Source organism: Trachypithecus francoisi, unplaced genomic scaffold, assembly GCF_009764315.1.
Source record: "Trachypithecus francoisi isolate TF-2019V2 unplaced genomic scaffold, Tfra_2.0 Lachesis_group2, whole genome shotgun sequence".
Taxonomy (NCBI): Eukaryota; Metazoa; Chordata; class Mammalia; order Primates; family Cercopithecidae; genus Trachypithecus; species Trachypithecus francoisi.
This window is the reverse complement of record NW_022681465.1, coordinates 134644532-134669140: the sequence shown is the minus strand read 5'-3', so window position 1 is coordinate 134669140 and position 24609 is coordinate 134644532. Positions and strand designations below refer to the sequence as shown.

The 24609-nt window shown below is 43.5% G+C and overlaps 1 protein-coding gene across 2 annotated transcripts; it reads right to left on the bottom strand.

The window, feature by feature from the left end:
• Positions 1 to 1736: 1736 nt before the first annotated feature.
• Positions 1737 to 22620, bottom strand: HAVCR2 (hepatitis A virus cellular receptor 2). Of its 2 annotated transcripts, XM_033180487.1 has the most exons (7): positions 21546 to 22617; positions 19275 to 19613; positions 17334 to 17417; positions 11476 to 11519; positions 7952 to 8078; positions 3596 to 3632; positions 1737 to 1943 (listed from the first exon to the last, which is right to left on the bottom strand). In XM_033180487.1, the coding sequence occupies exons 1-7, from the start codon at positions 21604 to 21606 to the stop codon at positions 1751 to 1753; spliced, it is 885 nt and encodes a 294-aa protein (XP_033036378.1). In that variant the 5' UTR covers positions 21607 to 22617; the 3' UTR covers positions 1737 to 1750. The 2 variants fall into 2 exon arrangements, with proteins under 2 accessions (XP_033036378.1, XP_033036379.1); XM_033180488.1 differs by lacking the exon at positions 17334 to 17417 and having other exon boundaries at positions 21546 to 22620.
• Between the last annotated feature and the right edge of the window lie 1989 nt (positions 22621 to 24609).

Below are 24609 nucleotides of genomic sequence, written 5' to 3'. Positions count from 1 at the left end.
CCTGGCGTGGTGGTGCATGGCTATAGTCCCAGCTACTGGGGAGGCTGAGGCAGAAGGATGAATTGTACCCAGGAGATCAAGGCTGCAGTGAGTGAAGATCATTCCACTGCACTCCAGCCTGGACGACAGAGTGAGATTCTATCTCAAAAAACAAACAAACAAACAAAAAACACTAAAAAAAATTTTTAGTAAGTTCCAATTGTGTGTCACAATTGTGCCAGGCACTGGGGGCAACAATAAGCAAGACAGACCAAGTCTTTACCACTTTGAAATTTAAGTTTAAGGACTACTCTCTATCAAAGGACCCGGCACTGGCAGTATAGATTGCTGAAGGCCTTTGCCTTCTTTCCACCAGACAACAGAATTTGTGTCCCAGTCACTGCTTCTTCTTCTGCGAAAAATATAGCTTCAGTTTGGTCCACGAATACAGAAGTTGGTCAGAGATATTTTCTTTCAAGAGCACAACAAGTAAAACTTGGCAATACACACTAATTGAATGCACTTCCTTTTTCCCCAGGAGCTCCTGCCACATCTCAGCCCTGCAGGGCAGTCTTCATAAGGGAGGCAAAAGAAGGGCTGTGCACTGGCACTGACAGTTGGACAGGTAGTGCTCAAAGAAGCCTAGACCTCAACATTCTGAGGGAATCTTCAAGATCAAGGTAGACCTGGTCCAGTCATCTCTTAATCTTCTAAGGATCACTGGCCGGATGCAGTGGCTCATGCCTGTAATCCCAGTGCTTTGGGAAGCTGAGGCAGGTGGATCACGAGGTCAGAAATTCGAGACCAGCCTGTCCAACACGGTGAAACCCTGTCTCTACTAAAAATACAAAAAATTAATTGGGCGTGGTAGTGCATGTCTATAATCCCAGCTACTGGGGAGGCTGAGGCAGCAGAATCGCTTGAACCCAGGAGGTGGAGGTTGCAGTGAGCCGAGATTGTGCCATTGCACTCCAGCCTGGGCAACACAGCGAGACTCCGTATCAAAAAAAAAAAAAAAAAAAAGGATCACAGATCTCTTTGAAAATCAGTGGCCCCTTTAGACTTTCTGTGCCAAAAAAGTTATGCATTCACCCCAGCACCCAGCTTTCCCTAGTTTATCTGAAGTTTCATGGACATAAGATGTGTCCAAATTTCCTGGACCTCCAGAGATCCCACGTCAAGAATTCCTAGTGCATATAAAAGCCCGTTTGAGCTCTAACATCCATGATTAACAGTCTCTGGGTTGGGTAACTCTGTTGGTTTATTTTTTTTTTTTTTTTTTGAGACGGAGTCTCACTCTGTCGCCCAGGCTGGAGTGCAGTGGCCGGATCTCAGCTCGCTGCAAGCTCTGCCTCCTGGGTTTACGCCATTCTCCTGCCTCAGCCTCCCGAGTAGCTGGGACTACAGGCGCCCGCTACCACGCCCGGCTAGTTTTTTGTATTTTTTAGTAGAGACGGGGTTTCACCGTGTTAGCCAGGATGGTCTCGATCTCCTGACCTCGTGATCCACCCGTCTCGGCCTCCCAAAGTGCTGGGATTACAGGCTTGAGCCACCGCGCCCGGCCAACTCTGTTGGTTTAAATACAGAGGCAATGACATGCCTATTTAAGTTCAGGGCAAGTCCCAGTTCAATTCCCATGTGAGTCATTATCTTCCGAAAATGGGAAAACTCTGCTCCATGGCAGTGGACAGAACCTCCAAAACCAGTCAGCTGACACAGCCCATAGTTTCTGAAAAAGACAGTACAAAGCTCAAAAATAAGGTGGTTGGATCTATGGCATTGCAAAGCGACAACCCAAAGGTTGTGAGGGTTGTTGCCCACTGCTGACATAGCAGTAATACTCATTGGGCTCCTCCACTTCATATAGGTCCTCCTCAATGGTATAGATGTTTTCTTCTGAGCGAATTCCCTCTGCTACTGCATTTGCCAATCCTGAGGGAGGGATATTGGCCAAAGAGATGAGGCTGCGGAAATAAAGTGTTGAAGCTGAGTTCAGCATTTCCCAGGTAACACGGAATCGAGTTAAGAGAATAGGCTTTCCCAAAGAGACGTCAACTAAATACAGTGCATGATCTTTGATCAGATGCTGAACAAGGGGAAAAGCCAAGAAACAGCAATAAAATACTATGGGGAAACAATTGAGAAAATGTCCATTAATTTTAATTTTCTTAGGTATAACAATAGCATTGTGATAGCTAAGAAAATATCTTTATTTCTAGGAGTTGCAGGCTGAAGTTTAGGTGAAGTGTCAAGATGTCTGCAATTATGTACACATTTAGATTTTTTTTAAAATGGGCCGGGCACCATGGCTCACGCCTGTAATCCTAGCACTTTGGGAGGCTGAGGTGGGTGGATCACGAGGTCAGGAGTTCGAGACCAGCCTGGCCAACATGGTGAAACCCCACCTCTACTAAAGATACAAAAAATTAGCCAGCGTGGTGGCGTGCACCTGTAATCCCAGCCACTCGGAAGGCTGATGCAGAGAATCATTTGAACCCAGGAGGCAGAGGTTACAGTAAGCAGAGATTGCGCTACTGCACTCCAGCCTGGGTGACACAGCAAGACCCTGTCTCAAAAAAAAAAAAAAAAAAAAAAATTAATGCTTTAGATAGCATTCAATGTTCAGAAGTTTTTGTTTTGTTTTATTTGATGCTGGGTCTTTCTCTGTCACCCAAGTGGGAGTACAGTGGCACAATTATGGCTCATTGCAGCCTTCATCTCCTGTGCTCCAGCAATCCTTCCACCTAATTTTCCTATATTTTGTAAAGAAGAGGTCTCATTATGTTGCCCAGGCTGGTCTCGAACTCCTGGGCTCATGTGATCCTCCCACCTCAGCCTCCCAAAGTCCTGGGCTTATAGGCGTAAGCCACAGCACCTGGCCCAGAGTCATTTTTGTAATCCAAATATATTGCATCCCATTCATGTGCCAAACATCACTAAAAGTCTAAAATCTAGTAAGTTACGTAAGCCATACCTATTTGAAAGGGATGTGTGTGTGTGCATGATCAGGAATGAAGGTTAAGACAGGAGTCTTTAATAGATTAGCAGTTCTTAGCGCTGACTGTTCACTAGAATCACCTGGAGAGCTTTCAGAACATTACCTATGCTTAGGCTGCATCCCCAGAGATTCTGACTCAGTTGCTCTGGGGTTGGCCCTGCACTAGTACACTTCGGTGCCCAGGTGATTCTAATAGGAAACCAAAGTTGAAAATGCCTGGGCTGGTTTACAGAAATGCTGAGAACAGATACTGGGTGTCTTGCTCACTTCTCTAATGCCAAAGTTCAGCCCAGACCCTGGATATAATAGGAGCTCAATCCGTTGATGTTTCAGTTCGTTGGAAAAACCATTAATATCAAGATGAACAAGCATGTTGTATAATTAGGGAGATTAATTCTGTACCTTAACTTTAGAACTAAAGAAGCTAAAGGTATCAGGAAGTAAACACAGCAGTATGTTACATTTTCTCTTCATAAAACTAGACCTAGAGGAAAAAGGAAGTATAAACTCAGATCTCAAAGCCCCAGGACAGGACTTCTCAGAGTAAAGATCAGACATGTTAAGAGTAGGGACTGCCAAGATTCTCACCTTTCCCCAACCCCATTCCATTATTCTTACCTTAAATTCTGTGTCTTCTCTTTGCTATGAGAATACCCTAGATAAAGGGGGAAAGAAAAGTCAATAAAAATGCCTTCATAAAATAAATGAGACAAGAAATCAAATAGACTCACTGGAGGCATGCATGTCTCACCTTAGATTGAGTTAAATGAAACTCTCAATGTGTGCCTTAGATAATTATATGGACTGACTAGAAAATAATAATAAAGATGCATTTTTCTTATTTAACAATTATGAGGCCTCTACTATGTGTCTGGCAGTTTGCTTGGCACGAGGAACACAGGAACGTAAAAGTGAATTGTGAGCCATAATTTCATGAAGCTTACGTTCTCCTGTGGGAGACCAAAGAAATAAAAGAAAACAGTACCCCAGACCCAAGACCAGCCTGACCAACATGGAGAAGCCCTGTCTCTACTAAAAATACAAAATTAGCCGGGTGTGGTGGCCCATGCCTGTAATCCCAGCTACTCGGGAGGCTGAGGCAAGAGAATCGCATGAATCCGGGAGGCGGAGGTTGCGGTGAGCCAAGATTGCGCCATTGCACTCCAGCCTGGGCAACAAGAGCGAAACTCCATCTCAAAAATAAAAGGAAACAGTAAATAGGAAAAAAAAAATTCAAATTATGATGTATTATAAAGGAAACCAACATCATATTGAAACAGATAATAGAGAGAGTGGTCAGGGAAGGACCCTCAGAGATGACCTTTAAGCTCACTTCTGAAATGAGTCAGCCAAGTAGAGAGCCAGAAGGAGCATTCCAGGATGAGAGAACCCTCTGTAAAGATCTTGCTGAGTGCCTGAAACTGAAAACATGGCTGGACTAAGGGAGGGGCCCAAGATAAGGTCTGAAAGGTAGGCTGGGGCTAGGTCTAACAAGACCTTTCCAGCCATAATCAGGAATCTGTATTTGATTCTAAGACCTGTAGGAAACCTTAGATTTCCTTGAAGGGCAGAGATGTGATCCTTATTTGTTTTGGGTTTCCTGCCGCTGAAAACAACTTTGTTATCTCATAATTTCCATGTTGTGGGTCAGGAATTCAGGTGTGGCTTACTGGGTACCTCTGGATCAAGGTCTTTGATGATCTCTTTCAAAGTGTCTTCTGGGGATGCAGTTTCAAATATTTGAGACTGAAAATTTTTCTTTTTCTTTTTTTTTTTTTTTTGTGGAGACAGGGTCACGCTTTATTGGCCAGGCTGGAATGCAGTGGCAAGATCATATCCGATTGCAACTTTGAACTCCTGGGCTCAAGGGATCTACCCATCTCAGCTTCTGAATAGCTAGAATATAGGTGCACACCACCACAGCTGGATAATTTTTAAAATGTTTTTGGGCTAGATGCAGTGGCTCACGCCTGTGATCCTAACACTTTGGGAGGCAAGGCAGGCAGATTTCTTGAGCTTGGGAGTTCGAGACCAGCCTGGGCAACATGGCGAAACCTATTCTCTACTAAAAATACAAAAACTAGATCTCTACTAAAAATACAAAAACTAGCCAGGTGTGCTGGCACATGCCTGTGGTCCAAGCTACTTGGAGGCAGAGGCAGGAGGGTCACTTGAACTCGGGAGGTAGAGGTCGCAGTGAGCCGGGATCGCACCACTGCACTGCAGCCTGGGTGAATCTCAATATGTTGCCCAGGCTAGTCTCAAACTCCTGGCCTCAAGTGACTCTCCTATCTTGGCCTCCCAAAGTCTTAGGATTATAGGCATGAGCCATTGTGCTCAGATATTGATTTGGGTTTTAATATTGGATTAGAAGGAGGAATAAAGAAATGAGAAGATAAATTAAGTAGAGATAATGATGCCTTGGAGTAAGGTAATGGCCAAAAGAGATGCAGAATAATGAAAATACTTTAGATATGTTGGAGGAAGATTGCAGGAATCTTTTGTTGTTGTTTTTCTTTGAGACAGAGTCTCCCTGTGTCACCCAGGCTGGAATGCAACAGCAAGATCCTAGTTCACAGCCTCAAACTCCTGGGCTCAAGTGATTCTCCTGCTTCAGGCTCCTGAGTAGCTGGGACTATAGGTGTCCACCACCATACCCAGCCCTAAGGAATCTCAACATCTAAGGATCACGCAGAAGAACTGAAAAGCAATGGATCAAATAGGAGAATGTCATTTCAGAAGCCAAGAGAAGGAAGACTTTCTAGAATGAGTGATCAACTTAAAAGGTTGACTATAATAAAGATAAAGGTATCAGGCTGGGAACGGTGGCTCATGCCTATAATCCCAGCACTTTGGGAGGCCAAAGTGGGTGGGTCACCTGAGGTCAAGAGTTTGAGACCAGCTTGGCCAACATGGTGAAACTCCCGTCTACTAAAAATACAAAATTAGCCAGGCGTGGTGGTGCATGCCTGAAATTCCAGCTACTCAGGAGGCTGAGGTGGAAGAATCACTTGAACCCGGGAGGTGGAGGTTGCAGTGAGTCAAGATTGCACCGTTACACTCCAGCCTGGGCGACGAGAGTGGCAGAACCCATAATGGTGAGGAGCAGGACAGTCCTGGTTTCAAATCCTATATCAATTAACTGTGTAATGCAGGCAAATGACTTAACCTTTTAGCATGCTGATTCTCCATTAGAAACATAGGGTAGTTACGAGAATTTAATGCATGTAAAGCACTTAGCAGCTTCAGTCCGCAGTTAGTGGGGTGACCAACTCATCCCTGTTTTTCTTGGACTGTTCCAGTTTTAGCTCTAGAAGTCTCACATATCTTAGAAACACCCTTTAGTCTTAAGCCAGTCTGAGGTGATTGCTCACTCCACACAGACAGTCCCTGTTTGCATATTAGTAAGAAAGGCTGCTATGTTGTATTACACTCTGGGGCCTGGTGGTACGCACCTGTTGTCGCAGCTACTCTGGAAGCTGAGTCAGGAGAAACACTTGAACCTGGGAGGCGGAGGTTGCAGTGAGCTGAGATAGCACCACTGCCCTCCAGCCTCCATCTCAAAAAAAAAAAAGAAAGAAAGAAAGAAAGAAAAGTGTGCGAGGTTTTGGGGGTAATGGAAGTATTATTTAGATCTTGATTGTGGCGATGGCTTCCTACTGTAATTCTTCATCAAAATTCATCAACTTGAACACACTTTTTTTTTTTTTTTTTGGAGACTGTCTCACTCTGTGGCCCAGGCTGGACTGCAAAGATGCAATCACAGCTCACTGCAGCCTCCTGGGCTCAAGTGATCCTCCCACCTCAGCCTCCTGAGTAAATGGGACTACAGGTGTGTGCCACCATGCTCACCTCATTATTATTATTATTATTACTTTGTACAGGCAGCAACCTGCTTTGCTGCCCATGCTGATCTTGGTCTCAAACACCTGGGTTCAACTGATCCTCTCACCTCAGCCTCCGAAAGTGTTGAAATTACGGGCATAAGTCACTGCACCCGACCATTGTATTTATTTATTTATTTATTTATTTGCTTATTTATTTATATTTTATTACTATTTTTTTTTAAGACAGAATCTCACTCTGTCGCCCAGGCTGGCATGCAGTGGCATGATCTGAGCTCACTGCAACCTCTACCTGCCAGGTTCAAGTGATTCCCCTGCCTCAGCCTCCCCAGTAGCTGGGATTACAGGCATGCGCTACCACACCTGGCTAATTTCGTATTTTTAGTAGAGATGGGGTCTCACCATGTTGGCCAAGCTGGTCTCGAACTCCTGTCCTCAAATGATCCACCTGCCTCAGTCTCCCAAAGTGCTGGGATTACAGGCGTGAGCCACCACGCAGGGCCTGTTTTTTTTGTTGTTGTTGTTTTTTCTGTTTTTGTGGGGTTTTTTTTTAAGGACAAGTAACTTAGGAAAAGCTATGTGCTAAGTACCATGATGGAGGGAAACATTCTGTAACCCCAATCATGACCCAGTGTTAAACGGACTTGCAATCTACTCCCAAAGAGGTATGCCTGAGAAACCAGTAACAGAAAAGTGCACAGAAGGGAGTGTTTTTTGCTGTTGTGTTTCCTAATAAACCTAGCATATTCATGAAGTAAAGAAATTGGTTTACTGGAATCAGCCTGCCTGGATTTGAATTCGGTTCTGCCAGGTACTGATGTTGAAACTTTGGGAAGGCAGCTTACTCTAAGCTCGACTTCCCTCCACTGTAAAATGGGATGGCACTGTTCCTTACCTCATCAGACAGTAACGATGATAAAATGTATGTAAAACATTTAACGCAGTGCCTGCCTGGCACACAATAAATATTAAATTAAAATTAGCCATTATTGTTAGGATTTGGATGGACAAAAGGGTATTTAGTCTAATCACCTTTGGGTATAAACATGAATTTGCATTTCTATCTAGGTTTTACTGGTTCTCATTTAAAAATTTGTTATCAGAAGGAGAGAGAAACAAAAACACTTACATTTGAAAATTAAAGCGCCAAAGATAAGAGCCAGAGCCAGCCCAGCAGAGATCCCTGCTGCGATGTAGATGACTGTTCTGATGGTTGCTCCAGAGTCCCGTAACTCATTGGTCAATGTGGATATTTGCTATGCAAACACAAACAGGATTTAAGCAGAAAATAGCTAGAAATCGCTTGTGTACTCAGTCTCATGATTTGTGAATTGGACCATCCCTTTTACAACATCACAGGATGGCAGAGTCCTTGAAATCACCTTTCATCTGTCACCTTGTAGCCAACACTTAAGCCAACCCAAGAAAGAGACTCGCTTAACCTTTGGAGTTAGGAAGGAAACAAAATGTGCCCTTCTGTGCTGTCGGTGGAGAAGGAGCTCTTAAGACCCTTCCCCTGCCCCTGCAAAAATTGGTTTTAGAGTGGAGTCTTGTTGGTTCAAGACCCCCTAAGATTCCCCCAGAGAGTTTCAGAGTAGTTTACATTTGGTGTCTTGCTGTGAAACCTCTATTTTTCATGAAAAGACAGTGATTCAATAGCCAAGACTTTACAGACAGATGGTCCTGCATTCAAATCCCAGTTCTGAGGCCGGGCACAGTGGCTCACGTCTGTAATCCCAGCACTTTGGGAGGCCAAGGCAGGCGGATCACCTGACATCAGGAGTTTGAGACCAGACTGGACAACATGGTGAAATCCAGTCTCTACTAAAAATACAAAACAGCCAGGCATGGTGACACATGCTGTAATCCTAGCCATTGGGGAGGCTGAGGCAGGAGAATCGCTTAAACCCAGGAGGCGGAGATTGGAGGCGGAAATTGGAGAGAGTTGAGATCATGCCCCTGCATGCCAGCCTAGGCAACAGAGCAAGACTCCATCTCAAAAAAACAAAAAACAAAAAAAACAAATCCCAGCTCTGCCACTAAGGGCTGAGTAACCCTGTAGAGTTATCAGGAAAATTAAGTGACAGAAAATATAAAATGCTTATTACAGGGCCTGGTACATAACAAATGTTCTATCAGTGGTAGTCATTATTGCTATTGCTCTAGTTAACTTGATTTTCTGATAACACACAAAATAAATCCTGTTTCTAAAATTTCAGTCTATGTTCTCTCTTTTTCTCTTTAAAAACTATGATTAGGCCGGGCGCCGTAGCTCACGCCTGTAATCCCAGCACTTTGGGAGGCCAAGGCGGGCAGATCACGAGGTCAGGAGCTCAAGACCAGGCTGGCCAACATGGTGAAACCCTATCTCTACTAAAAATACAAAAATTAGCCAGGTGTGGTGGTGGGTGCCTGTAATCCCAGCTACTAGGGAGGCTGAGGCAGGAGATTTGCTTGAACCTGGGAGGTGGACGTTGCAGCCAAGATCGCGCCATTGCACTCCAGCCTGGGCAACAAAAGCAAAACTCCACCTCAAAAACAAACAAACAAACAATAATTATAGGCCAGGCCCACACCTATAATCCTAGCACTTTGGGAAGCTGAGATGTGAGGATCACTTGAGGCCAGGAGTTAGGGAGCAGCCTGGGCAACATATTGAGACCCCATTTATACAAAACACATAAACACACACACACACAAAATAATTATAAACATTTTTAGAGCAATGAATTTAAGGAAGTTAAATCTTCCATTTATTCTACATACATTTACACATTGATTCAATACACATTACTCCTACAATAACAGGAGTCCTATATGTAAGATATTGTGCATTAAGCATTGTGGGCACATACAGGTCCTTAAAAAGCACTGTTTGATTGCAAAGAGAGAAGGAGCAAATACAAGATGCTGAGCATCAGTTGTGAATACACAAGCAAGAAACTGAGTCAAATAAATGTGGACTCCTGGATATGTCCTCAAGTAATTTTTTTTTTTTTTTTTTTTTGGAGACAAGGTCTTACTTACCCTGTCACCTAGGATAGAGTGCAGTGGCATGATCACAGCTCATTGCTCATCGTAGCCTCAACCTCCTGGGCTCAAGCGATCCTCCTGCCTCAGCCTCCCAAGTAGCTGGAACTACAGGTATGTGGCACCATGCCTGGCCAGTTTTTAAAAAATATTTTTTGTAGAGACAGAGTGTCACTATGTGGCCCAGGCTGGTCTCAAACTCCTGGTCTCAAGCAATCCTTCCACCTGGGCCTCCTAAAGTGCTGGGATTACAGGTGTAAATCACTGTGCCCGGCCTCCTCAAAGAATTTTTAAGTCATTGCTGCAAGTTTGCTTTCTAGTGGTTTTTCTTTCATGACTGAGTTTCACTCTTGTTGCCCAGGCTGGTGTGCAGTGGCGCGACCTCAGCTCACTGCAACCCCTACCTCCTGGGTTCAAACGATTCTCCTGCCTCAGCCTCCCAAGTAGCTAGTACTACACAGGCACATACCACCACACCTGGCTAATTTTTTGTATTTTTAGTAGAGATGGGGTTTCACCATGTTGGCCAGGCTGGTCTCAAACTCCCGACCTCAGGTGATCCACCATCCTCGGTCTCCCAAAGTGCTGGGATTACTGCGTGAGCCACTGCACCCAGCCAGTTTTTCTTTTATTATAAGAAGGTAGTAAGGACAGTAAAATTGAGGTTAATTAAGGTATGGTTTTATTTATAGTTAAATACAGAAAATTGGCTGGGCGCCATGGCTCCTGCCTGTAATCCCAGCACTTTGGGAGGCCAAGGAGGGCAGATCACCTGAGGTCAGGAGTTCAAGACCAGCCTGCCCAAAGTGGTGAAACCCCGTCTCTACTAAAAATACAAAAATTAGCTGGGTGTGGTGGTGGGCGCCTGTAATTCCAGCTACTCAGGAGGCTTAAGCAGGAGAATCGCTTGAACCTGGGAGGTGGAGGTTGCAGTGAGCTGAGATCGCACCATTGTACTCCAGCCTGGGCAACAGGAGCGAAACTCCATCTCAAAAAAATAATTAAAATAAAAATACAAAATTAGCCAGGTGTGGTGGCACATATCCTATAATCCCAGCTACTCGGAAGGTTGAGGCAGGGGAATTGCTTGAACCCGGGAGGCAGAGGTTGAGGTGAGCCAAAATCACACCATTGCACTCCAGCCTGGGCAACAAGAGCGAAACTCTGTCTCAAAAAAAAAAAAAAAAAAAAAAACAGCTTATGGCTTTGAATATTCCTGATTGGTGTCTTGTCATATATAAAGAGGTAAATTTAAATACTCTTTCCCATTAGGGTTGTGATGGAAGCAAGAAGAATGGTATTCTAGGGAGATGAAGAATCTCTGAACCTTCCACAGGGTAGACAGTTGTGAAACTGAAGAATAAGAGGGACAAAATGCTAATGTTCCTTCTTCGTGGTTTTCAAGCTCTTACTATATGCCAGGCACTTTACCCGCATCACCTCAGTCCTTCATTACAACAGGGCTATGAGGTTAGAACATCAACGTGTTACAGCCGAGGAATCTGAAGCTAAGGGAACGTCAGGCTTTTTACCTCAAGGACAAGGTGGGCATGAAGGAAGTCTAGAGCCATACTTTTCCCATCCAAGTTGAGCACAACACGGCTCACAAAAAAAGTTACTTACTGTCAGATTTATATCAGGGAGGCTCCCCAGTGTCTGTGTCTCTGCTACAAAAAGAGAGAGAAAGAGAAAGAGGAAAAATAGCCAACAGAATAGTTAAGAACGTTTTCTTTTATTTAAGTTTTTAAAAAATCTTAATGATGCCTATAATCCTATTCGAAACGAATTCTACTCCATACACGTCACAATAATTAATGGAGAGACCAACAAAATTTACTGAACACCCAGGAATCAACTTTAGGATGGCCATATTTTTTCATCTAGACAATGAACCCTACTATTTTACGAAATAGAGAATTCTGCCAAGAAGTCCTACTTAAATATGTGCTTTGTTTTTTTTTTCACAAGACCCTAATGAGTTCTACAAAAATCCAGCAATATTGATAACACTCAGGCATTATTTATTATTTTTTTTTTTAGAGACAGAGTTTCACTCTGTCACCCAGGCTGGAGTGCAGTGACAGGATCTCAGCTCACTGCAACTTCTGCCTCCCTGGTTAAAGCAATTCTAATCCCTCAGCCTCGCAAGTAGCTGGGACTACATGCATGCACCACCATGTCCAGCTAATTTTTGTATTTTAAGTAGAGACAAGACCATGTTGGCCAGGCTGGTTGTGAACTCCTGACCTCAGGTGATCTGCCCACCTCAGCCTCCCAAAGTGCTGGGATTACAGGTGTGAACCACCAGGCTTGGCCTCAGGCATTATATTCTAATTAGATTTTTAAAGATGACAAAAATTCACTTCCTTTTTTTTGAGACAGAGTCTCACTCTATTGCCGAGGCTGGAGTGCAGTGGCACAATCTCAGCTCACTGCAGCCTCCATTTTCTTTTTCTTTTTTTTCTTTTGGCGAGACAGAGTCTCACTCTGTCACCCAGGCTGGAGTACAGTAGCATGATCTCGGCTCACTGCAACCTCTGCCTCCCAAGTTCAAGCGATTCTCCTGCCTCAGCCTCTCGAATAGCTGGGACTACAGGGGTGCACCACCACACCCAGCTAATTTTTGTATTTTTAGTAGAGACGGGGTTTCACCATGTTGACCAGACTGGTCTCGAACTCCTGACCTCAAGTGATCTGCCTGTCTTGGCCTCCCAAAGTGCTGGGATTACAAGCGTGAGCTACCGTGCCGTGCCCAGCCTTCATTTTCTTAAATAAGTTTTGCATTTACTCATGAGAAGGGAGACAGGGTTGCCTACAAATGAAAATAATCACTGTGGCCACAATGTAATAGGAACCAGGCCTTGTGCTAAACTCTTTCAGTGAAGGAGCTCATTTTAGAGATACTTAGAAGCACTTACTTTAGAACTACTCTACTAAAGTAGAGACTGTTAGTCCCATTACACAGATGAAGAAACTGAAAATCAGGGAAGTGAAGTGACTAACCCAAGGTCACACAACTTAGCAAATGACAAAATGGCCTTCCAATTTAAGTCTGCATAGCTTTAAATGCACATTCTTAATTATACTGCCTTCACCAGCCTTTACCTCAGTGCTGTCATTATGAAGAGGGTCACATTGCCCAGCCACCTACTCACCATCTTTCCTTCCTGTTCATTTGTTTATTTCATCTGCAGATCCATTCCATGAATATGCACTACACCCTTACTCTAGGCACAGGAGACAGAGCAGGGAACAAGAGGGGCACAGGCCCTGACCTCATGAACGCTGAATTCCAAAAATAAGTACCTTGCCAGCTTTTGGGAAACTAAGCGTGCTTACTCATTTTTATGGCTGAGTCAGAGATGTCGAAACTTCTTAAATGTCACAGTCACCTTCTGGAAGCCTTAAAGTCGGAACCCTTTAATGTGTATAAAGGGTTTGACTAAATGCTGGTTTAACAAACTATAGTTTAAATATTATAAAGGCATGGCCTCAGCCTAAAATTATTGAAGAAAATAAAGATTATGTTCCACTTACTTTTGCCCTAATCACCAGAAAAAAATTTAAAGTATAAAAAACACAGGCCAGGCGCAGTGGCTCATGCCTGTAATCCCAGCACTTTGGGAGGCCAAGGCAGGCGGATTATGAGGTTAGGAGATTGAAACCATCCTGGCCAACATGGTGAAACCCCGTCTCTACTAAAATACAAAAAATTAGCCGGGCATGGTGGTGTATGCCTATAGTCCCAGCTACTCAGGAGGTTGAGGCAGTGGAATTGCTGGAACCCAGGAGGTGGAGGTTGTAGTGAGCCAAGATCGCGCCATCGCACTCTAGCCTGGTGACAGAGTAAGACTACTTCTCAAAAAAAAAAAAAAAAAAAAAAAACTTCATCAGTACAACTGCTAAATAAACATGATTCTTAAGTGCACATAAGATTTTCAACTGTAAATCCAGTTTCAGCCTCCCTATAATTATTTTTCTTGATAAAAATGGTAAAAATAACTTCTTTTTAAACTTCATTTTGCTATGAAAATGATCAGTAAAATCAAGCACTGTTGTGTCATTATAGCATTTTTTCACAACAGATTTGGCCACCAACCAAGATGGATGGGACAGTTGAAGGGAGTGGCAATGTTCTTTCTGGAGAACCCAAGATTTGCCTCGGGGGACAGGTAGCAGTGAAGGTGAGATATGATGGCCTTAATAATGTATAAATTTAGTAGTTACCATCTATTCGGCACTTATTAGGTGCCAGACATGGTGCTTAGCACCGTATACATACAATCTCATTTAATCCTCAACCACAATAAGTAGGTACTACTATTTTCCCCATTTTTCAGATGACGATACTGAGTCTGAGAGAGCCACTTTGCCCAAGATCACACAGCTATTAATTGGGAAAGCTAGGATTTAAAGCAGATCTACTCTAGAGCTGAGGACTCACCTGTGACCCAGTCCTTCCTCCTTCATGTAGAAGAGAAGTTGCATTTGTTCTGTGTTCAAATTCCAGGCCCTTGGATCTCTTACTTTTAAAGGCTCTACTCCATTTTTTTTTTTTTTTTTTTTTCTGAGAAAGGGTCTTGCTCTGTTGCCCAGGCTTGGAGTACAGTGGCACCAACTTGGCTCAGTGAATCCTCAACCTCCTGAGTTCAAACAATATTCCTGCCTCAGCACCCTCAAGTAGCTGGGACTACAGGCCCATGCCACCATGCCTGGCTTTTTTTTTTTTTTTTTCTTTGAGATGGACTCTTGCTCTGTTTTCCAGGCTTCAGGACAGTGGTGAGATCTCAGCTCACTGCTCCCAGGCTCAGATGATTCTCCTGCCTCAGCCTTCTGAGTACCTGGAATTATAGGCATGCACCACCATGCCCAGCTAATTTTTGTATTTTCAGTAGAGATGGGGTTTTCACCATGTTGGCCAGGCTGGTCTCGAACTCCTGACCTCAGGTGATCCGTCTGCCTTGGCCCCCCATAGTGCTGGGATTACAGGTGTGAGCCACTGCACTCAGCCTAATTTTTTGTATTCTTAGGGTTTTGCCATGTTGCCCAGGCTGGTCTCGAACCCTGAGCTCCAGTTATCTGCCCACCTTGGCCTCCCATAGTGCTGGGATAACAGGTGTGAGCCATTGTGTCCAGCCCCATTTTTATATTAAATACTCCCACATCCCACATTTTGAGTTGGTTTGCCAGCAGCCAATTTACATAATGTTACATATTATAGACAAGCCATTAAATATCCATAAATTTCAATTTTTTATTTTATTTTCCTATTTTGGAGCTACTGATATACTTTTGGTTGTTTCAATATTTTTTCTCAGTCAGGCCATTGAGAAGCTCAGAGATTCGAGGTATTGTGCCTATATTCCCATTTTTGTTGCCCTAGAGGGAAGGAACTAACAAGAAAAAACTAAAGGGAAGGCTGGGCGTGGTGGCTCAAGCCTGTAATCCCAGCACCTTGGGAGACTGAGGCAGAGGGATCACCTGAGGTCAGGATTCCAGACCAGCATGGCCACCATGGTGAAACCCCGTCTCTAATAAAAATACAAAAATTAGCTGGGCTTGGTGGCGTGCATCTGTAATCCCAGCTACTCAGTAGGCTGAGGCAGAAGAATTGCTTGAACCCGGGAGGCGGAGTTTGCAGTGAGCCAAGATCGTGCCACTGCACTCCAGCCTGGGTGAGAAAGTGAGACTCCCTCTCAAAAAAAAAAAGAAAAGAAAAGAAAAGAAAAGAAAAAGAAAAAAGAAAAACTAAAGGAAAGAAGACTTCTGTCCGTGGTAGAGACAAGTATAAGGAAATGCACCACCTCGACAGGGAGTAAACTCCATCTACAGCAAATGCCCATTCAGTGGTGATTTGGTAAAAAGTACTGGCCAGGCGCGGTGGCTCCCGCCTGTGATCCCAGCACTTTGGGAGGCCGAGGCGGGTGGAAAACGAGGTCAGGAGACCGAGACCATCCTGGCTAACATGGTGAAATCCTGTCTCTACTAAAAATACAAAAAAATAAAAAATTAGCTGGGCCGGGTGGTGCGTGCCTGTAGTCCCAGCTACTCGGGAGGCTGAGGCAGGAGAATGGCATGAACCCGGGAGGCAGAGTTTGCAGTGAGCCGAGATGGCACCACTGCACTCCAGTCTGGGCGACAGAGCGAGACTCTGTCTCAATTAAAAAAAAAAAAAAAAAGTACTGAAGCACAGAATGGGAAAGTGAGACTAAATGACCCTTGAAGTCTCTTCTAGGACTATGGTTGTAGGATTCTTTAAAATATAACAACGGCATACAATAAGTATCTGGTATGACTTTATTAACCCACAATGTGGATAATCATCTGTCCCCACTATAGTTTCCTCTCTAATTGCATAAAAGATGTTGGCTACCAGTCACTAAAGACTAACCAAAGACTGAACCTTTGGAGAGCTAAAACTAGTAACTATAGTAATAATAAACAGTTGAGTGCTTTCTATGGGCCAGGTACTAGCCTGAGCATTTTACATACATTATCATGTTTATACACTACAACAACCTCATGACATGGGCACTGGAATTATCCTCATTGTAGAGATGAGCAAACTGAGCTTCAGAGAATTTGAGCAACTTGACTGAGGTCACAGAGCTAGCAAGAATAGCTGAAATGAGAACCCATTCCACCTGTCACTGAAGTAGTTTAACCACAATCTCATTCTGCCTCCTGATCTTATAATATTAATGACAACAGCTAACATATACTGAGGACAAATTGTGGTCAGACATTGGGCTAAACGTTTTAGACATTTTCTTATTTAAAGCCCATAAGGTGTGATTTATGAGATTTATGACATTATGAGGTAGGACTCACCTATTAACCTCATTTTACAGAAGAAAAAAAAATGGAGCTCCAGAGAGATTAGGAGAGACCAGGACACTGACAAGAAATGACTTAAAATTAACCTTCATGATCAATGTTACCTGACTTCTACTTTCTGCCCAGTGTTCTCATCTGGAGCACCTGGAGCATCTGGAGCATCCTTGCTGAATTACATGAAGAATTTAACTATTCCTTCTGAGGTTGGAATCCAGGGAAGCTGATGGGCTTTATTCTAGCTAAAAGGCATCCTAGAAATCACCTAATCCAATGTGTCAGTTCCCAAACGCAGACTGGCACCAGTTCATGATGAAACATCACCAGTCCAGGGTCAGTCCAGAAATGTGGACAAAGTAATGAGCATTTCATCCAATTTAGTTAACATTTAAGTAAAATTAAAGACTATAAAGTTTATTAACTTTTTTTAAAAGTTAAAATTTAAGTAAAATAATCCTAAGCCAGAGCATCTTTTTCCCAGCACAGGTGTGTCTCCACCACTTCCCTCTTCTCAAACACTATTTCAGGTGCACAGAGACATCCATGCCTCCACTCTCACACTGTTTTCTCATCTTTTTTCCCACATTCAAAATCCTCTGAATTCAGAGCCAGCTAAAGACTCCCTCCTCTGCCCCATGCATAGTTACCTGGGCCATGTTCCCCGGTGGTAGGCATCCTTGGAAAGGCTGAAGTAAAGTCTCTCTGCAGAGTTGGTGCAGGGGTGACCTTGGCTAATGTCAGAAACCAACATAAGGATGAAAATTATCTGACAGCAGAAAGCTTATTTCAGGGAATCAAAGGGGCAGCAGGAAAAAAATGCGAAAGACCATTAAGAAAGAGAAATACAGCCTCAGTTTCCAAACCTGCCTAGATACCTACATTGAGAGTGTATCACACACTTCAAATGTTCGACAAAGGTAACATGCAGTCATCATTGTGACATTCTGATTATTAATAGTGGAACTAACAGCCATGCAGATGGCCATAATTACAGGTTGAAGACCTCTTATCTGAAATGCTTGAAATCAGAAATGTTTCAGATTTTGAATTTTGTTAGACTTTTTTTTTTTTTTTAATGGAGTTTTGCTCTTGTTACCCAGGTTGGAGTGCAATGGCACAATCTCGGCTCACTGCAACCTCCACCTCCCGGATTCAAGCAATTCTCCTGCCTCAGCCTCCTGAGTAGCTGGGATTAGAGGCATGTGCCACCACACCCAGCTAATTTTGTATTTTTAGTACAGACAGGGTTTCTCCATGTTGGTCAGGCTGGTCTCAAACTCCCGACCTCAGATGATCTGCCCACCTTGGCCTCCCAAACTGCTGGGATTATAGGCATGAGCCACCGCGCCCAGCCATTTTAAAAAATTTTTTAGTATCCGCACTATACTTATGCTCCAATGAGCATTTCCTTTGAATGCCATGTCAGTGTCCAAAGAGTTTTGGATTTTGGAGCATTTCAGATTTTGGTGCATTTCAGGTTTGGGATGCCCAACTTATAAATGCTTTTCATAAAATATTATCACACAAAATCCTTCTAATGGCCCACATGATAGGTATTATTGTCATATTTTACAGAGGAGGAGGTCACAGCATTTCAATAACTTGCTCAGGATTATATAGCTAGTAAGAGGCAGAGTTAGATTTAAACTCAGCTCTATCTGGGCACAAAGTACATGTTATAGAAATCTTAAGCCTGTTCACCTCCCAGCATACATGCATAACCTAGCAGTTCATCATGCTGGCTGTACCTGGGGTAAAATCACCTGAGGAAGACTCTGTAAAAAGCTAATGCTTAGGATCTACCTCCAGAGATGCTGATTTCTCTGGTTTTTGGTAGTGGGTTTTTTTTCTTCTTCTTTTTAAGAGATAGGGGTAGTCACGCTATATTGGCCAGGCTGGTCTCAAACTCCTGGCCTCAAGTGATACTCCTGCTTCAGCCTCTCAAAGTGTTGGGATTATAGGCATGAGCCACTGTACCTGGCATCTGTAGTTTAAAAACTCTCTGTGTGATTCTAATGAGAGTCAGGGTCTCTAACCACTGATCTAGGTCTTTCTTCCCATCTATACATTCCACCCATGAGTTTTGGGTTTTTTTTTTTTTTTTTTTTTGAGACAGAGTTTCACTCTTGTCACCCAGGCTGGAGTGCAATGGCGAGATCTCGGCTGACTGCAACCTCTGACTCCCAGGTTCAAGTGATTCTCCTGCTTCAGCCTCCCGAGTAGCTAGAATTACAGGCTCCCATCACCATGCCCGGCTAAGTTTTTGTGTTTTTAGTGAGACAGGGTTTCACTCTGTTGGCCAGGCTGGTCTCAAATACCTGACCTTGTGATCCTCCCACCTCAGCCTCCCAAAGTGCTGGGAATAGAGGTGTAAGCCACAGCACCTGGGCATACCCATGAGTTTTAAAACAGATGGAAGGTGTTAAATATCACTGAGCATCACTGATGGGGCCTGTTAAACTTTAGGTCTTGGCGGCCCACCTCCAGGGGCTATAACTGGGGAAGTCAGAGGTGAGAACAATCAGTACCTTTAATATGATCCACAGATAAACCTTATTCATAAAGAAGGCATGCAACGGTCCACTCACCTGGTTTGATGACCAACTTCAGGTTATGTTTTTCATCATTCATTATGCCTGGGATTTCGATCCGGCAGCAGTAGACCCCACTGTCTGCTAGAGTCACATTCTCTATGGTCAGAGACACATCTCCTTTGTGGAAATCCCCCTTTAGCCAGTATCTGCTGGATGACCGATCATTCACATCCCTTTTGTCAGTCCTGAGCACCATGTTGCCACAGTCAAACACAGGACAGGCTCCTTTGCCCCAGCATACGGGCACGAGGTTCCCTGGCGGGGCTGGAGTGTAGAAGCAGGGCAGATAGGCATTCTGACCCACCTCTGCTATGTATTCCACTTCTGAGGACCCTGAATAGAGAGAAGGAGAGCCAAGACTCAGGCAGTGAGTGAGATTACTCCATTTCAGGAAAACTGCAAGCAATGCCTTACAGAATAAAGGGGAAGCCACTGCTGCAGTCCTGTTTGGAGGATGATTCACTGCGACAATGCTTCTCAGATGTGAAAGCCATCAGAATCACTGGGAAGCTTTGCAAAAACACAGATTGCTGGGCTCAACTGCTAGAATTCCTGACTTGGTTGGTCTGTGGTGGGGCCTGAGAACTTTTATTTCTAACAAGTTCTCAATGTGGCTGAAGTGACTGGTCCCAGAACCTCACTTTCAGAAACACTGCCCTAGGAGAGAATTGTGGCCCAATTCTGTGAACATGGGAGAACAGGGCTGATGGAAACAGACAATCAGAAAAATCGGTCATGGTCAGCCAGGAAATGGCCCACCCATCTGGGCTACTTGTTTGTTCATCAACCAAGGGAGGCTCTCCTAACATACATCTCTTTTTAAGCGGCAAGGGCACAGTAAATAAAAACGCTTGGTTAAATAAGAATCTTGGGTATTTGAAACTACTCATGGAGTTGTTTTAAGGTTTAAAGTTGTGAAAAGAAATTAAATTTTGGGACCCCAAACTCATTTAGCCAAAGGGAAAAGTCAAGCTCGGAACCGGATCACGGAAACCTGCCTCCTCCTTTTGATTCCTGAATAAGATGGCTACAGGATGAAAGGCTGCACGCCTCCCCCATATTTTGCCTACAAGGAAATTCCTGCTCAGCTGTGCGATGCAGATTGATAGCTCACCTTTACCGGCGCGGTCACCCCGGCCAGACACAAATGCGCATCTGATTGTTAACCTACCCCATTTTGTCTGTGTTACCTAATGCAAAATGCAGATTCCCATATTTTTCCTCTGCCCCCTTTTTTTTTAATGTGAGAACTGAGTGCTTCTCAATATCCCACCTTGTCCCCTTTAAATTTGGAGCCCTCAAAATCATCTTCTGAGAAAGGCATAGACCTGTCTCCCAGGTGCCTCCTTAACTTTGGCAAACAAATCTCCTAAAATGATTGAGACTTGTCTCGTCATTTTCCTCAATTGACAAAGTTAATTCCATTTTAAAACCTATACATATTTTATATATGATAAAACATTCATCATATATTTTCTTTTGATTTTTTATTTCCCTTTTGTTTTCATATGACTCAACTACAGTAAAAACCTTCCAACACTATCAAAGGTGTATGAAAAAGTGGCCAGGCACGCAGTGGGTCACGCCTGTAATCGCAGCACTTTGGGAGGCCGAGATGGGCAGATTACTTGAGGCCAGGAGTTTGAGACCAGCCTGGCCAACATGGTAAAACCCTGTCTCTACTAAAAATTAAAAACATTAGCTGGATGTGATGGTGCACGCCTGTGATCCCAGCTACTCGGGTGCCCAAGGCAGGAGAATCGCCTGAACTCAGGAGGCGGAGATTGCAGTGAGCCGAAATCACGCCACCACTGCACTCCAGCCTGAGCAACAGAGTGAGACTCCGTCTCAATAAAAAAAAAAAGAAAGAAAGAAAAGAAAAGAAAAATATGCCTTACTCTCCCAACTCTTTACCATTCCCTGGTTCCTTTTCCTAGAGACTATACATTAAGAAACGTCCACATATTCCTGCTCCCCGACAATGCACACACACAAATAGAAGCCTAATATATGCATTATTCTGCACCTTTCTTTTCTTTAATAACATTATAATTTGAGACATTCTATACCAGTATGTTTCCTCAGACTCACTGTTTGTAACATGATTGTATCACATTTATTTACCCACTCCTTCACTGAGGGACATTTAGGTTGCTTCCAAGCTTTTGCTATTACAAACAACATTACAATGGCCATCCTTGTATCTCTTCCTTGTCCTCTGTACAGCACCATTGTCTCATTGTAAATATCCATGCCCAGACTTACTTGTAAGTAGCAGCAGCAGCAGCAGCAGCAGGACACAGTCAAAGGGAAGATGTGAAAACATGGAGCTTGCAGAAGAAAAGTCAGAGGACACCTCTGTTAGGCACAGTTGTAACTCTCCAAATGGACTGGGCACTTCTTCCAGCTGTCTTCTCCACAATCACATGAGCGGTGGCCGCCCCCACTGAGTGCTAGCTCAGCACACCCGGGTGTCTGATTGCCAGTGATTCTTATAATAACACTGCCAGGTCTATAGTCACATTAAAGGAAACCAAAGTTCTCTGTCATGCCATGCTACACACATCCTGTAAGTGTTCTGATGTTTGTCCTGTGACATCAACAAAGAGGAAGCAATACTTCAGTGGAAGAAAATGCTACTCAGTCATGGCACATAAAGAGAACCCTCTAATATAGTATCCCAGATGAAATAAACCTGAAATGGAGCATATATGAGTCCATCTGACTAGCAGGGAACACAAAGTACAGATGCATCATCCGTGGATTCATTCACTCAAATCAGTCCCTCCATCAGGCCTGTGACTGTTTATGAAGCCCCTACTTTGCACCAGGCACTGGACTAGGAGGTGGAACACAACGGTGAATGGCATGTTCCTTATCCTCACATTTACAGACCATCGCAACTCCCAGCATAAGCCTCACTCTCATCCTTCTAACACAGATTAGGTTGTGGGTCCTATAACCTTGCTGGGTCTCAGTTTCCTCATTTACATAATTTATAAAATGAGAAAATTGTATTAGATAATACATGCATGGCTCTCTGTTCTAATATTCTGACTTTGACCTTCAAACTTCCAACTCTTCAATTTAGAAAAAAACATGTTCCTTTTGGCAACACTTCCTTTCCTCTACTCTGAGTGGAATTAAGGGGATCTTGGTATCCTATTTCATCTCATGCATACAAGGTGCCCCCTCTCCCCTAATCCAAGAGGCTTTGGGCATGAATGATCAGAAAGTGCTGAGTTCCAGCCATACTCCCATTACTGAGGTAACAGCTCAGACTCACACAGCCTCAGCTCTGGGAGTGTGACCTTTATCTGGACACCTTAAAAGCGAAAGCTTTTTTTATAGAAGGGAAGTGAGCTCACAGGCTGAGTGGTTTCTGAAAAGCCAGTGGCCTTCCTCTATGTCTTGCCTACTTGAGTTTCTTTGTCATTCACATTTATGCCATTAAATGCATTTGGTATAAACACCCAATTTGTTCAATATAAACAAATGGCATTTAATATAAATATGCAACTTCTTTAATGTGTGTACTTCCCATAGCATCACAGAGTGGCAGTTACTCAAGAGATAATAATCAGTTTCTCATTTTATTTTACTTTATTTTGAGACGGAGTTTCACTCTTTTTGCCCAGACTGGAGTGCAGTGGCATGATCTCGGCTCACTGCAACCTCCACCTCCCGGGTTCAAACCCGGGATTCTCCTGCCTTAGCCTCCCCAGTAGCTGGGATTACAGGCATGCGCCACCACCCTGGCTAATTTTGTATTTTTAGTAGAAATGGGGTTTCTCCATGTTGGTCAGGCTGGTCTTGAACTCTCGACCTCAGGTGATCCACCTGCCTCAGCCTCCCAAAGTGCTGGGTTTACAAGCATGAGCCACCGTGCCTGGCCAATTTCTTATTTTATAGACAAGGAATCTAAGACTTCAAAAAATTGCCAAAAGGCACATGATTGGTCATTTAGAATGACAGCATAAGCCCCCTAAGTGTCAGATTTTTTTCCACTATAAATTATGCACATATTCAAGTGTAAGGTAGAATAGATTAAACATGGAGTCTGGGGTTATGTTTATCAGCAGCATGAACTAGTCAAGACTCTTAAAAGCATCAGTCCTCAGTTTCTGTGTTTCGTTTTGTTTTTGTTTTTGTTTTGAGACGGAGTCTTGCTCTGTCACCCAGGCTGGAATGCAGTGGCACCTGCTCGGCTCACTGCAACCTCCGCCTCCTGGATTCAAGCAATTCTCCTGTCTCAGCCTCCCAAGTAGCTGGGACTAAAGGCACACACCACCATGCCTGGCTAATTTTTGTATTTTTAGTAGAGATGGGGTTTCACCATATTGGTCAGGCTGGTTTCAAACTCCTGACCTCAGGTGATCCACCTGTCTCGGTCTCCCAAAGTGCTGGGATTACAGGCATGAGCCATGGTGTCCAGCCATGTTTTGTTTTTACTACTTTCTTTTCTGCTCATTTCTAGAATTGCTACTGAGACCAGCTTTATAAAACATTAACAATTTATTAGTTCATTAAAGTCTAGATATGAAGGGGTCTAGAGATCTACTTTAACTCTTTCTTCTTTTCTTTGTGTAGAGAGCTGGTTCTGAACATTTTCATATTCACTTAACTTTTATTTCCTGTTTATTTTCTTAAAAACTTTAGATAATACATTCAAATAGTTAAAAAGTTAAAGCAATATAAAAAGCTCAAGAAGCCTTGATCCCATTCTTCCATGTTTACTCCCATTTCTCCCACCTATGCCATAGGTTTTCATTTTCTTTTCTTTTTTTTGAGATAGAGTCTTGCCCTATCACCCAGGCTGGAGTGCAGTGTCGTGATCTCAGCTCACTGCAACCTGCGTCTCCCGAGTTCAAGCGATTCTCCTGCCTCAGTCTCCCGAGTAGCTGAGATTACAGGCACCTGCCACCATGCCCGGGTAATTTTTGTATTTTTAGTAGAGACGGGGTTTCACCATGTTGGACAGGCTGGTCTCAAACTCCTGACCTCAAGCAATCTGCCCACCTCAGCCTCCCAAAGTGCTGGGATTACAGGCTTGAGCCACCGCACCTGGCCAGGTTTTCATTTTCATAAGTTTCTTGTGTATACTCCCAATGCAAACCCAAGAAAATAAAATATATATTCTCATACTCTCTTTTCTTAGACAAAATACCATATACCTTTTTTGAACCTTGCAGTTTCCTATTGTTATTTTATTTGCTGAAATATTAATTTTTATAATTGTATCTATTTATTTTATTTTATTTATTATTATTATTTTTTGAGATGGAGTTTCGCTCTTGTCTCCCAGGCTGGATTGCAATGTGCTATCTCA

Bases quoted from the DNA above. Each gene is read 5' to 3' on its own strand.
- HAVCR2 (XM_033180487.1), bottom strand. From the start codon at position 21,606: ATGTTTTCACATCTTCCCTTTGACTGTGTCCTGCTGCTGCTGCTGCTG. The intron at 11,520-17,333 runs GTAACTATGCAT...CTCTTTTTGTAG, and splicing joins CACCGGGGAACATGGCCCAG to CAGAGACACAGACACTGGGG. The intron at 3,633-7,951 runs GTAAGTGTTTTT...CCCTTTATCTAG, and splicing joins TGGCGCTTTAATTTTCAAAT to GGTATTCTCATAGCAAAGAG.